Raw genomic sequence first — 15,892 nt, 5'->3', positions numbered from 1 at the left:
AATTCAAAGTCATCTTCTGTGATGATAAATATATTGAAAACTTTAACAACTTGAAGCAAGGTATAGAAAAATCCCTGTTATTGGTGGGTCATGGTGGCTCACACTTGTAATCCCAGCACTTTGGGAGGCAGAGGCAAGAGGATTGCCAGACCCCCAGGGTTTGAGACCAACCTGGGCAATTTTGTGAGGCCTCGTCTCTACAATAAATCTAAAAAAATTACCCAGGCATGGTGGTGCATGCCTCTGGTTCCAGCTACTTGACAGACTGAGGTGGAAGGATCACCTGAGCCCAGCAGGTTGAGACCACAATAGCCAAGGGCATGCTGTACTTCCAGCCTGGGCAACAAAGTGAGACTCTGACTCAAAAAAAAAAAAAAAAAAAAAAAAGAGAGAGAAAAGAAAAATCCCCTATGTTATTATAACCCAAGATTTTGGATTCTTTTTTCATGAAATGATACCACTATGTATTTATCATCTTTATAGCCAAATTCAGCTCTAGAAATAATATTGAAGATATCATTATCAGTTTGACTTTGCATAAATCCTCTTAAAACAGATTTCAGAGCAACTAAATGACCTAAGTTAAAAGACCTGAATTTTATTTTATTTTATTTTATTTTTTGAGTCGGAGTCTCACTCTGTTGCCCAGTCTGGAGTGCAGTAGCATGCTCACTGCTACCCTCCATCGACCTGCTGGACTCAGGTGATCCTTCCACCTCAGCCTTCCAAGTAGCCAGAACTACAGGTGTGCTCTACCATGCTCGGCTAATTTTTTTATTTATTGTAAAGATGAGGTCTCACCAGGTTGCCTGGGCTATTCTTGAACCTGTGGGCTCAGGCATTCCCCTCACCTTAGCCTCCCAAAGTGCTGGGATTACAGGCTTGAGCCACCGCGCCTGGCCAAGACCTGATTTTAATTCAGACAAATCCAGTTAGTTCTGTGACTTTGAGTAAATCATGTATTCTTTCTAGGCCTCAGTTTCCTAATCTGCACATGGAGGAGGTTCAGTTTCACGGATCTTAAAGTTTCTTCAAATCTCGAATTTTCTGTTTATAGACTGCAAAGCCTTATGATTGAAAAGTTCTAGGCAATAAACTCACTTTTTGTGAAACATGTTGCAAAATGCAAAGTTTATATTGGATCTCCCAGTTTTCAATGAATTTGATGAAAATTGAATATAATAAAGAAGTTCACAAATTACTTCATTGTTAATACAAATTATAAGTGTATCATAAAGCATTTTTAAAAATTGAAATTAAGCAGTCAAGTTTAAAAAAGAGATAAAAATTTGTTCTTAGTGCTCTATAACTCTTAAAATCAGTTTATATACTATCAATCTATTACACACTGAAGTTACTGTAAAATTATTGGCATAACATGTATTAATTACTGAATAAACAAAATCAGAGAATCCTGGGGTGCTTAAGGAAGCATTGCCAGAAAAGACTGTTTCTGTTGATTGTTCCCCCCACCAGGAGGGTTCATCCTAGATTGTAGCAGCAATCCCTTTTCCCCTTGCTAACTCATCTTAATCTCCCGTAAGATTATGCATAGCTCTAAATTACACCACCTCCCTTTTAAGGGTTTTTAGTGACTCTCGGGTGCCCAGAGAATTCGGTCTAGACCACTCACCCTAGTTTTAAAGGCTCTCTGAGGTATGGTCCCTGCCTGGCTTTCCAACTTCACTCCTTATTCCTTTTCATATGCCATAGACGCCAGTCTCCATGCACTGCGGGCCTTCCTGGGATGTTTCCTCTGTGCCCTGCTCCCGGGTCCCTGCTGCTCGTAATGCCCTTTCCCTCATTATCCCAGCTTTCCACTCTCTCCATGTCTCCAGACCCAACTCAAAAAGCACTTCCCTAACAAAGCCTGGCTTGATCTCCCCAGCTGGAATTTCTCTCCACTGTGGAGTGTAACAGGCCTTTATCTGTGACCCATGTCACTTCTGCATTCTTGATAGAGGTTTTTAAGTATGTGACTTACTGGGTTGGAAATATCTTGAGTTAGTCTTAGTCAAATGCATTTTTGTGTGCTGGAAACTTACTAACTTATAACACAGTCCGGCACATAGGAAGTCTTCGATTAGTATGTGAAATGTGTGATTGGTATACGCTGGCTATTTCTGGGCTCAACTCACCAAATATTTATTAGATACCTACAATGTATGTGCAAATCACTTCAGTACAAAGAGTGAGATGGAAAAGGTTGATAAATGCAAGACAGATGAATGAAAAAAGTTTAATGACTTCTCAGTTTCCAAAAAAAATCAGGTGACAATACCACCAAAAGAAAAACAAAGTAACTGACTTACGCAGAATGGTATTTTTGTTGTCAACTTCAGCTGCAGAAGGCAGGAAGGCAGGGATTTGAAACTGTGGAAAATAACCCTGTAGATAAGGGGAGATTACTGTAATGTGTAATTTGAATTGATATTCAAAATGAGAGTTTAGTGATAGTATGTGAGAAAAGAAATAGCATAAACTATGAACATAGACATGTTTGTAGGCAGTCAATAGTGAAAATTACAAGAGAAAAAAAAAAGGTTTTCTATAAAAAGTCAGACCAGGGAAAGCCCAAAAATCAGAATGAAGAAATTACATGGAATTAGGTTGCTTTTTCAGAGTTTATATTATACTAAGTGAGATTACATATGCCAGACTTACAAATAAGCTCTAAAATACAAGTGGTATCAGGGACAAGTAGCAAAATAATCAAAAGTGGTTTTAAGATCACTTTTTCTAAAAGAAAAAATTATTTATTGGTCTACAATGTGCTAGGCCTTTTGCTTGGAACTGGGGATGCTATAATGAGTCACTCAGGTCCCTACTACACAATGTGGCATGCATGTGCACACACACACCCAAGTTTGTTTTCCAGACACATTTCCTACTACCTTTTTTCAGTTTCTTATTTTGAGGTACTCATCAATCCAATTTGGTAATGGTTTGGGTATTGCCAGAGTTGAGGGCCTAGTAAGGGTGGGAGGTGGGAGGTGAGAAAAATTGTCTAGTATGCCTCAAGGAGGGATGCTGATGCCAGTCACCGAGAGCAAAGTGCAGAGGTAAGGGGATTGGGTAAGTTTCAACTGGAGTTTGAGCTGCCTTCAAGCAGGCCTAGCTGTTGAACAGGTGTTAGATATGGAGGTAGAGCTGGGCTGGGAACTGGAGCCAAGTGCAGAGCATTGAGCTGAAGATATAAAATCAGGACCAGTAATGTTTGGGTAGTACTGTACTCAAAGCTCCCTCTGAATGAAACAGTGTTAAGTAGTGGATTAAATGTCATTAATGAGAACAGCTCAATCTGTGTTTCAGGTATTAAGTTTTGAAAGAAAGCTGGGACAGTTTTTGAAACTCCTGTATTTATAGCTTTGCTGTATACTAATATAAATTTGCTTCCTTGTATAGGTGGATGACTGTGGCTTTTCTTTGAATCATCCTAATCAGTTCTTTTGTGAGAGTCAACGTATTCTAAATGGTGGTAAAGACGTCAAGAAGGAATCTGTCCAACCAGAAACTCCTCAACCCAAACCAAGTATTCAGAAAACCAAGAATGCATCATCTGCCCTGGCCTCCTTAAACTCCTCTCTGGAAATGGATATGGAGGGACTAGAAGATTACTTCAGTGATTGATTCCTGAGAGTTTAGTAACCCTTTTTTCACTGGCCTTCAGTTCCTATTTTTAAGATGTTGCCTTTCTCATTTTTAGCCTTTTTGTTTACCTTCTCGCTTCATTCCATCTCATTCCATTCATGGGCTTATTAGGAAAGCAGGCTTGCAGGTAAAAACATAGACCTTCAATGTACTTTGCTTTGACAAAAGAATAGAGGAAAAGTTTCTATTAAATTTATCACTCATGATTCAAGTCCTAACAGTTTTCTGGACTGGTTAATGTCCCCCAGAAACAATACAGTTGAAAACAACTTTTAACTCCTTATCATCTTTTGATTTTGATCCAATCCTTTTCTGAACCATTTTTGTTAATAAATATAAAAATGTACATAACTGTACCTGTGTATAATTGGAAGAGTCTTACTATGTCACAACAGATTCCAAAGTGTTACTTTGGAATATCCAACACACTGCTAATCACCATGATGACCTGCTAAACTGTTAACCAGTTAAACTATTTCTTCCTTTTTTGTTTTGAGTTGGCCTATTTGTGGTTATTCTACATCAGCAAAGAGAACCTTGGCCCCTTTAAGTGGCAGCAAACTCTACTGAGATGAATTGTGACTTTGAAATTAAAAGAAACAGAATGAGCCGGGCTCGGTGGCTCAGCCTGTAATCCCGCGCCTTGGGAGGCTGAGGTGAGTGAATGACCTGAGCCCGTGGGTTCGAGACCCACCTGGGCAACTTGGCGAGACCTCATCTCTACAATAAATCAAAAAAAATTAGCCGGGTGTGGTAGTACACGCCTGTAGTTCCAGCTACTTGGAAGGCTGAGGCGGAACGATCGCCGGAGCCCAGCAGGTTGAGGCTGCGGTGGCTGGGAGCGGCCACTGTACTCCAGTCTGGGCGACAGAGTGAGACTCCAACTCAAAAAAAAAAAAAAAGAAACAGAATGAGTGTAGCCAGTTATATTTACCAAGGAATAGGACTTTGTTATGTAAAATAATAGCACTTATCTGCTGTCACTTTTCATTTACTCTGGGGCAAGTTCATGAGGAAGAGACAATTACTAAAACAAGAAGGTTGTATGTCTAAAGTACTTATTTATTCCTCCCTCCGACTTCCATACCTTATTACTTCTGTGGATTCTGTGAAGTACCAAATAGGTTTGGTAAATTCATGAACTCCAGCAATGAATATGCTGATATTTGTAACAATTCCCTCCTGTCAGCACCAGCAATAGCACTTAGTGAATGTTGTGATGGTTACAAATGTCTGAGGTCAAGGCCACGCCCTCCACCTACGTCTGGCAAGGAGCTCAGGGGTGGATGGTTCCTGGTGCCGTGGGCCTAGCAGAGCAGTGTCACTGAGCATGCCTGCATCTAACTGACTGATTTCCTCTTCAAATCATCACAACCTAAAAATGTCCCCTCACTCAGAGGATTTGGGGCTCTCAGGTAACCCAGTGTGAAACACAGCTCTTCCTCACCTATGACCTTGGAATATGTGAAAAATATTAGTCTATTCCTGTCCTCTTTTCCTGGGAAAGAGGGACTTTTCCTTGATCCTTTGAATCAGATACTAACTAAATTGAAATTTGACTGTTAAAAGCACCACATTTTTAATCCTGTGATAAACTGCATCAGTGTGAAAGGATTTAAACAGGATCAAATCATCACAACCTAAAAATGTCAACTAATCGAGTTTTTATTTTAGGCTTCTGAGTCAAAGAGTTCTTGCAGAGTGTAGTAACATATAATTAAATGAGATACTATCTGAACTTTTACTTGTCTTGGTGAATTATTATTACCTAGTTCAGAAAACAGTATTATTCCACTACAAATTACCCCTATAAATCTCTCCCTTCTGAAACCATCTGCTACTCCTTTCATCATCTGTGATTCTCAACAGGAATCTGATGATTGCCTACCCCATTATCCATGAACTGCAAACCACAAGTTCTTTATGTTTTAAAAAATTATTAAGAACAGTGCTATATGGAGCTGTTTTCACCACAGAATTAATTTAGCTTTAGAAAGCCAAGCTTAGAAATGTAGGTCCCTGTTGTATTAAAAGAAGGGAAATACTAGAAGCACTCTCATTGCTGTAGTTCAATGAGAAATCTTATGACAGAACATTTCGTATCTGGCTACATTTTCAAGGCTGTCTTTTCTGCTGCCTCATGTTATACACCTTTTATGAAGCCTGTGCTTCCACCAGCTAAAGGACAGAGCCATTAACAGCATGGTCGATGAGTCTTAGTGGACTATTTATACTGGTAGCTCCAAGAATTTGTGCCATCCTACTCGAATGTTTTATTTGTGTCTAGTCAAACTCTAAAATAACACTGGTTTAAATATTAGTTGCATTACAGGTTCAATTTTTTTGTAATAAGTTTTGATCTCCTGTCATGTATTATACAGAAGAACACATAAACATTTTGTGAAGTCTGTAGATTAGAGGGGATAGGAGTTTATAAAAGAAGATAGAAATTAATGCTTTTCTGTTACTTTTTGGAGTTAGAAAAAGCAATTTATTTTTCATGCTTCACAGGTCTTGACAATTTTGATTTGTTTTCTTTGAGAGCAGACCTGTTTGAATTGGATGATGTAGGAAGAACCTGAAAGAAAAATAAAAAACCAACAGTCTCTTTTCAAAACAGTAGCCAGGAAAAAAGAATATGAGTCTTCTAGATCTTTTAACTTTTAGTCTTTTATTATCTCTTCTAGGAAGAGAGACTGTATGGTTATCAGAGAAGAAAGAAGAAACAGCAGAAGAAAGGAACTAGGTTGGGAAATTTGTAGCTGGAGGAAGCAATGACATTGTTAGTAGAGAGTATATCATATTTTCTTTCATGTTGTTTCTCCATAATGTTTTTCACTCTGCCCATACAGTACGAAACTCTTAATTGCCATGTGCTTAAAAGAACACTAGGAAGAATTTAAGTAAACTTTTTAGGACTGCTTATAATATTATAGAGTCATAACGTGAATAGTTATAGATTTTGAATGAGCTGGGAATGGAATAAAACAATGGGAAAGATCTTTAGCTCACATAGAATTTTAATAAGCTGAGGGATTGCTTCTCTAAAAGCATGCAGGGTGTTTTGCTTGTTACACTTTGCTGTCTTATTGATACTTAGGGTCTTTGCAAGCAAACTTCTGTAATTCTTTGCATAGAAGAAAAGAAAGCTTCTGGGATTTAAACTTGAAAGGCAAAATGAGACAACTCTCAAGTTCTGGTTTGGTTAGAGTCTACTGTTTGCAAATTTAATCAAGGTCTTCCACAGGCATCAGCTTGACATTAAATTTAAGTGCCCATTAAAGGAGAGTTTGACAGCAGTTCTGAATGTGAAGCTCGGTCTGAGGACATCTTTACAGCTGGAAGGGAGAAAAAAAGTTGAGAAGCCGCAAACCACTGTGGTAATTAGATCCATTTGTTAACTTCTTTTCTAATGTTGGCAAAGGGGGGAGAGAAAAGGTTGACAGAAAGGCTGGAATCAGGAAGGCAGTCCAGCAATCCCTGTGGAAATCAGGCAAGTATAGGGTCCTGTGTTGGATAGAATACTGGAAAATACTCTGACAAAGGAGTGAGATGGGAAAGTAATTACAAGACCATTATTCGGTTTGTATCTCAACACACACACAGAACCCCACAGTGTGTGGAAGTTGCACTTTGAATAGGTGTGCAGTGTGGTCTTAAGACCCTTTGGAAGCCATGCAGCCTTGTGGGGAGTGGACCTCTGGTGGCACATGCTGGCCTGAAGAGGTGGGGTTTCTCACAAGGGTGTCTTAACTTACACTCAGGTAGGCACTTATTTACCCAAAGCATTTGGTGGTCTTTTCAATATGGAGTTCCTTTCTGACAGCTACTGCCCTAGTCTAAGGCCTTTCATCATAATTGGCATTGTAGGCAATTAGCTTTGTGACTGGAAAATGTTGTCTCCAATGGGAAATTCTCTTCCTACTTCCTGCCAGAATGGTACTATTTCTTCTTATTGGGTTTGCTTTCTATCCCATAAGTTTTTTGTCCATTGCTTCATGACATTTTACTTTTTCTAGAATTATCACTGTAGAACCTCATCAAAGGCTAAAGACTATGTCTTTATATAAAGCTCCTTTATTTTCCTTGAGCCTTCAACTGCATTACTGTGTCCGAACATTGATGACAAGGTAGTGAAACAACACTGCTAACAAATGAATAATGGATTTCCCAATTTAGCCTTGCATTTCTAAGTATTCATTTATCATAATAGAATTAGGTGACTCTTTAAGGTTTGGTCTTGTTTTGCACTTAAAGCATAAAGAGAAAATAAACTCAACAAATATTGTGTTTGAGACTCTTTGTAATGAGAGAATTAACCATCTTGTACAAATGTCCCTGATTTCCCCCCACACACTATTTTTTAGAAATTTTACCCTCCACTTGGGTCAAAGAGAATATCAAGGTCTTCATGACTGAATAGAAAGGACATAGTGATACATGCTTTTCTTTTATCTTCCCTTTCATTTCCAAGAATTAAATCGTGATTTAAACATTTCTCTACCACCCTTAACTCTTGGTTGTCCATAGAGTTCTCCCCTGGTCCTCATCTCACTCCTTGAGTCTCCCTGAGTGATCCCATTCACTCCCATTGTGATCCCATCCACTCCCATTCCATCTGTGTATATGCAGATAATTCCCAAATCTGAATTTCCAGCTGAGAACTCTCCTCTGAGCACAGACCCATCCATCCAACTTCTTCTTGGTGTTTATTAGGATGTCCCACAAGTATCTGAAATTTAACATGTTCAGAATCAAACCTGTTCTGTTTCTTCCCAGGTCTACTTCTTCTCTATTTCGCACCTAGTTTGTCAATGTAGAAACCCTAAAGTTAACTCTTCCCTGCCTTCTGCACACATCCAAGTCCATTTGATTCTGGTTTAATACCAGCATGTCTAAACCAGTGGATCTCAACTGGGGGCAATTTTGTCCTGCAGAAAACATTTCTGTTTAATCACAGCTGTAAGGGCACTTGCTCTTGGCATCTGATGGATAGAGGCTGAGGATGCTACTAAACATCCTACAGTGTGCAGCACAACCCCCCCACAGCAAAGAAATATCTGGCACAAAATGTCAGTACAGCTAAGGTCAAAAACCCCTGTTCTAGATATTGTTCTCTCTTCCCTTCCCTGTACTGTAGATGACCCTCTCATCACTTCTACCACAGGGATATCTTGACTTTCTATCCTAGTCTCCATTTGCCTACTCTGGACCCCAACCCACAACCTTCTTAAAATGTAACCCAAATACTTTCCTCATCAAAGTGTGTGTCCTCTTAAACATGGCTCTCCATTGCTATATGAGGAAGTTCAACTGCTTATTACTTGGCTTATGAGGCCCTCTGTGCCCTGGCCCTGCCTGCCTCTCTTGGTCCATCTGCTGCCCTTCAGCCTCATTCTATAATCGAGTCCTGTGATTTGGCCATTCTGACCGAGCTTTCCCTGCACATTCACTATGCCCTCTCTCCTCTGTTCCCCTTACTACTATTCCTGCTCTGAGCACCCTTCTAGTCCTTGCCCTACTAAATCCTGTTTCTCCTCTAAGGCTCAAGTTAAGTTCACATTCTTCCCGCCATCTCTGATGACCCCAGTATGGGTTCATTGTCCCTTTTCAGCCATCTAACATATACTATAGATGTTGTCATATTTATCATATCCATAATCACAGCACTAACCATACTTTTTTTTTTTTGAGTTGGAGTCTCACTCTGTCGCCCAGACTGGAGTGCAGTGGCATGCTCCCGGCCACCACAGCCTCAACCTGCTGGGCTCCAGTGATCCTTCCACCTCAGCCTTCCAAGGAGCTGGAACTATAGGCGCGTGCTACCACACCCAGCTAATTTTTTGATTTATTGTAGAGATGAGATCTTGCCAAGTTGCCCAGGCGGGTCTCGAATCCGCAGGCTCAGGCAATCCACTCAACTCAGCCTCCCAAAGCGTGGGATTACAGGCTGAGCCACCGAGCCCGGCTGTACTAACCATACTTAGAATCATCCATTTACTTATGTTTCCCTTCAAGTCACTGTAAAACCCTTGAGGACAGGAACTGTGTCACTTTCATATTTGAATTCCTAATAATTGGCATCGACTATAGTCTTAGCGTGATGCATGACATTCTTGGGCACTCAGCAAATGTGTAGAGTGAATGAATGATTGTTTATTATCCCACAGGAATCTCAAATTCAGTGTTTCTAAAAGTACAAACAAGGGGTGGAATGGATTCCAGGCCCAGCTGGAGCCATCACTTACTATGTAACCTTGGGCAAGTTCATTTTCTCATGCTTCATTTGCTTCACAAATGACATGAAGATAACAACCACGCCTACTTCAAGGTTATTCTATTAGGTGCTATTACATCTCATCTACTTCCACCACACTCAGAACTCTCTCTGGCAACAGGGAGACTCTTAGTAAGTTAGATGTTGCTGTTTGATAATCAACCCTTCCAACAAATGTTATACCACTTGGGTCTTCCCTAAGAGGGGGGTGTCTGTTCTGAAATTCCCTTACCCGGAGTGATTCTTTAATGTGCACAATGCTGTGGTAGGTAAGAGGGAAAAACTACCAAGCAAGGCTTTAGCAAAAGGACTCATGTCAGTGGGTCTACTCTGTGACTGCCACACCTCTGACTCCTCTGTAGCCAGGCAAGGCAGATAGAGAATTGCATACTGTGAGACCGAAGGATTTCTTATGTATGGCACATGGCATAACACTGTGATATGAAAAGTTGCTGAAATGATGTCACAGAGCACTGCTTGTTCTGGAAAGGGAATAACATGGCAACCTGAGCTTCAATATGTAGCAAGCATGCTAGAATTTTCCTTCTGAGGGCTATGATGTATCAATGAGTTTACATATAATTCCCAATCATATCCCCAACAATGCCTGGGTGGTGCCTAGTCTTCACGCATTTAAAAAGTACTTTACGTGGATCAGACCAGGTGCCACCATGGCACTTTTAGAAATGAATAAAAACAGTCCTCATCTGCATTTTCCCTTAAAAAGACACTAAGAGGCTAAATTTCCAGAGCTGGCTCACAGACTGTCATTGAAGCAGGTGCTGTGCATCCCTGGTCTATGTGCATCCCTGGTCTATGTGCTTCCTTCTCCGCCACAGATTTTCACACTGAGGGTCTCAGGACCAGCCTCCAGCCCAAACTGCAGGTCCCAACTAAACCAGCTCTTTTCTTTTATATTTGGCAAGTTAATTAACCCACTTGCCTCAGTTTCTTCATCTGTAAAATTGTGGTAATAGTGGTACATACATCATGGTATCACTGTGAGATTAAAGGAAATAGCCAATGTTGAGGACTTTGCACACAGTCTGACCCATGGCAAGTTCTAAATAACTGTTGGCTATTATTATACAAGGGTTCTACTACTAAAATTTGTTTGCAGTAAGAACTTACCCAGATAAAGTTTGGAGACCACAATATTTTACTTATCAAAGGATAAGAATTATGTTTTATTGTGTTCCACAGAATAAAAATTCTAAAACCCTTAGCCCTTCAAATTAAAAACAAACCACTGACTCTCCAAATTATAAGGCATTTCTATCACCAGTATTTCTCCAAACTGTGGCTTCCTTGTCATCATGGAATAATCTAGAAAAAGTAGAGCTAGACTATCAAAGTAATGGATATAATTTGTACATGCCTTGTGTTGTCTACCCCTTTCTCAAAAATAGTTAGCATGATCTCCTGCTTTGGTCAGAGGAGTGCACTTTCACTCCCTTGTTTACACCATGGCATCTTCTCTATCATCTCAATACCCTTCCCCAAACTATAACAACCTGTCTTCCATAAGAAGTGATCTGGGTGGTTAGTCAGAGAGATCAAAGGGAGAAGCTTTAGGTTTTTCTCTTTTGGTGTTCTACCCAGCCACTGGTGCTACTATGGTGGATATCCCTATCAAAATCCTTGTTAAGAAGCTAGAAGCAAACAGGGACAATGACTTAATTAAAATATGTTTCCCTTAAAAAAAGAAGAAGCTAGAAGCTTTGAGGGCACATCCAAATTCTTAGTATGAAGTGCACTACTTAAATCTACACACCTCTTCCTTAATAACTGGATCCATTCATCAAAATAAGATAAGCTTAGATTTATATATATCATTTCTATCCATATTCAAATTGCTGTAAAACACACCAAGACAGAGAATACAGAATGCCTCTGTGTGACTTTTTCCTTACTGAGGGAAAACAGCCTTTGTGAAGGTGGTATCCATTGTTTAGGAGAACACACTCAATGAGAAAAGCTCTCTGCAGATTTCTGCCACTTAAACTGGGAGAAAACAGCTCACTCCAAATACAATTGGGTAGTCCCTCCTTTTAAGCCTATCTAACAGCAGGTACTTTAGAGGTGTTCTAATTCAATCTTTAAACCAATGCAGTGGTCCCCACTTATCCATGGGGATGTCTGAAACCACAGATAGTCTGAAACCACATACACCCACACATACATATATATACACATATGTATGTATGTACATATGTGTGTGTGTGTGTATATATTTGATTTGATAACTGAGACAGCCACTAAATAACTAGCAGACAAATAGCATATACAGCATGAATACACTGAACAAAGGAATGATTCACGTTCCAGGAGAGACAAAGTGGAATAGCATGAGATTTCATCAAGCTACTCAGAACAGTATATAATTTTAAAGTTATACATTGTTTATTTCTAGAATTTTCCATTTAATATTTTGAGACTGTTTTGACTTCAGATAACTAAAATCTTGGAAAGTAAAACCATGGATAAAGGAAACTACTATTACTGAATATTTTCAGCTTGTGGATCCTATGGTCTCTGTTGCAACTACTCAGCTCTGTTCTTACAGTGCAACATAGACAATACACAAATGATTGTGACTAGCTTTGACCTGAAATGGGGCAGTTTTGACCTGTGGGCAACAGTTTGACAATCCCTGACCTAGATGAAAGAGGCAAAAATCTTTGAAGGATACAAGTTATCAAACTGACTCAGAAAAGGAACAGAATACCTAAATATCCCTGTATCAATTAAACAGAGAATTTGTAACTTGAAATCTTCCCACAAAAAAATTCTAGATCCAGGTAGCTTCAACAATCAATCCTGTCCAGTACTGAAAAAAATAGTACCAATGCCAGACAAACTGTTTTAGAAACTAAAGGAGGACAGAACACTCTCCAACTCATGCTATGAGACTAGCACTGCCCTGAAACCAAAATCAATCACATTACAACAGATTTGACATCTGTTCATGATAAACATGCTCAACAAACAAGCAATAGAAGGAAATTTCCTTAATCTGATAAAAGGGTTCTATGGAAATTCTAGAGGTAACATCATAATGGTAAAAGACTGAATGTTTTCCTTTTTAAGATATGGACAAGACAAGGATATTCCTTTTCACCTAATCTCTTTACCATTGTACTGGGGATCCTAGCTAGTGCAATAAGGCAAGAAAAAAAAAAAGAAAAGCATATGGTTTGAAAAGAAAGCTACCTTTACTCACTGGTGACATGAGTGTATGTTTATAGTCTTCAGAAATGTTACTAGAAGTTCCAGTTAAAGATGGCTCACTAGAAGCAGCTAATGTGTGCCTCTCTTGTGGAGAGGAACCAAAATATTAACACTTGAAGTATATTGTCTAAGAAGATACACTAGGATTTACCAGATAAGTGACAGGACCTATGGAAAGCAGAGAAGTGCAAAGTCAGGCAGCTTGCTGAGCTGGACCGGTATAGAACCCTGAGAGGCTCCCCAACAAAGAGAAGGGGTGAATGAGTGAGAGACCACCAAGAATCCACACTCTTGCCACAGAGCCCTATAATTCTAGTCACAGAAGAGCCCCTGAGCTCCACCCCCACCCCAGGCACCCAGACCAACACAGAAAGCCTCCTGGAGACTGTACAAAAACCCCACAGGCCTTTGATCCCTGGTCAGCTTGACACGAGCTGCCACCGCCCCACCAAGGAGGAAGGTCAGTTGTTCCTCTAAGAGCTCAACTCCCAGCAGTCATCAGCAAGACTTTTGCAGCTGGTGCCACTACCACAACCACAGCTTCCCCTAGGCCATGGAAGGAATGGAGATGCTGAGCACTTGCAGGCATCCCAGTCCAGATCCCTTAGTCACAGATTGTAAGACCAAAAGCAGTCTGCCACCCCACAACCCCTCAACCTCACTGCTTCCTCCCAAATGGGGCTTTCTTACTTCAGGTCCCCAGTGCAATCACTCTGCCCCGACCTGTACACTGCAGACAAGTCCTGGCACCCACTGAGAGCTCTCAGGTTGCTCACAAGCCCTCTGCAGGCACTGCTGCCCCACCCCTACCACCTTTGGACCAAGGAGAGAGCAGAGAGATTGGGAATTTTTGCATTCTCCCAGTGCAGTTTCTGCAATGGTGGTATGGAGGAGCAGTGGGAAGTCAGTGACCTCCATCTCTGCTACTCCTCACCAGAAAGGCTAGGCAGCTTCAGGTCCACAATGCAATTACCCCACTCCTGCCTGAATACTTCAGCCATGCCTGGCATTCCTCTGAGAGTTCAACTCCCAGAGGTTGCTGACAAGCCCTTAGCAACCACTGCTGCCATTGCCGCGCTCTTACTCTTAAGTACCATTGACTGGTATGCAGCCTTAATTACTTCACCAAACAAAAATACACCACTACAACAAGCATCATCTGAGACAACCACCACCTGATTCTCTCTGCAACCAAGGAACTCATGCAGAAGAGAGGCCCTCTGAAAGTATCCAGAAACAGTAAATTGACCATACAGAGTATACACTACAGCCCTACTCACAAGGAAAAAAAGAAAATAATCAAAAAACCCCACACCAATAATAGCAAATTCAAATAAAAGAAGCATCAGTTCCCTCAGATGGGAAAGCACCCAATGCAAGAACCCCAGCAATACAAAAAGCCAGAGTGTTTTGTCACCTTCAAAGGATTGTGCCAGCTCTAGAGCAATGGAGCATAACCAGAATGAGTTGTCTGAAACGACAGATATAGAATTTAGAATGTGAATGGCAAAGAAATTCAATGAGATCTAAGAGAAAGTTGAAATCCAAAATGAAGCCAGGAAAATGATCCAAAAATTGAAAGATGACATAGCCATCCTGGGGAAGAACCACACTGAATTTTTGGAATTTAATAATTTTTGGAATTTAGTAATTCACAGTATTTCATAATACAGTTGCAAGCCTTAACAGATTAGACCAAGCAGAAGAAGGAACTTCAGAGCTTGAAGACTGCTCCTTTGAATCAACCCAGTCAGACAAAAATAAAGACAAAATTTTTTAAACATGAACAAAGCCTTTGAGAAGTATGAGCTTTTGTAAAGAGACCAAACCTATGTCTGTTTGGCATTCCTAAGAGAGAAATAGAAAATGGAAGTAATCTGGAAAAAAGTTTTGAAGACATAATCCAATAAAATATTTCCTATCTTGCTAGAGAGGTCAAGCATGCAGGTTCAAGAAATTCAGAGAACTCACGCAAGATGCAATAGTCATCAGACTACCCAAGTTCAACACGAAAGAAAAAGTCTTAAAGGTAGCTAGAGAGCGGGGACAGACTATCAAGGGAGACTCATCAGAATAACAGCATACCTCTCAGCAGAAACCTTCCAAGTCAGAAGAGAATGGAGGTCCACTTTTAGCATGAGTAAAGAAAAGTAATGCCAGGGAGGGAGAAAGATCTACCATACAAATGGAAAACAAAACAAAACAAAAAAGTAGGAGTCACTATTCTTGTATCAGATAAAACAGATTTTAAACCAACAACAGTAGAAAAGGACAATGAAAAGCATTACATAATGACAAAGGGTTCAATCTAATAAGACTGAACTATTTTGTGTGTGTGTGTCTCCAAAGTTGTAACAGATTTATAAAACAATTACTACTAGACTTGAGACTTAGCCTCAAAATAATAGTAGGGTACTTCAGTAAAGCTGCCAGCCACCAATTGGACCAAATAAACATCTATGGAATACTCACCCAACAACCACAGAATATACATTCTTCTCATCTGCACATGGAACATATTCTAAGATTGACCACATGCTTGGTCAAAAGCAAGTCAGTAAATTCCAAAAAGTCAGAAGCATACCAGGCATCTTCTTGGACCACAGCAGAATAAAAATAGAAATCAGTACCAAGAGTAACTCTCAAGAGGTAATTGCCAGAAGTGGTTATTGCCAGAAGTGGAGAGCGACTGTTCGCAGTCCCAAGGTTGTACATTATGGCTGACATCAAAAT

General features: G+C 40.2%; 1 protein-coding gene across 1 annotated transcript in view; it reads left to right on the top strand.

The window, feature by feature from the left end:
- LOC103272490 (DNA primase large subunit) overlaps positions 1 to 4,002 on the top strand; it is a gene marked incomplete at its 5' end in the record, with an annotated part of 34,931 nt that extends 30,929 nt beyond the window's left edge. Inside the window, one exon of the mRNA XM_008069980.2 lies at positions 3,406 to 4,002. Coding sequence (XP_008068171.2) covers positions 3,406 to 3,630 — 225 coding nt within the window. The remainder of the gene's footprint in view (positions 1 to 3,405) is intronic.
- Between the last annotated feature and the right edge of the window lie 11,890 nt (positions 4,003 to 15,892).

This window comes from Carlito syrichta, unplaced genomic scaffold (genome assembly GCF_000164805.1).
Source record: "Carlito syrichta isolate Samal-C Ts95f unplaced genomic scaffold, Tarsius_syrichta-2.0.1 Scaffold111522, whole genome shotgun sequence".
Lineage (NCBI taxonomy): Eukaryota > Metazoa > Chordata > Mammalia > Primates > Tarsiidae > Carlito > Carlito syrichta.
Note: the sequence above shows the minus strand (reverse complement) of the source record. Positions and strands in the feature narration are given on the sequence as shown.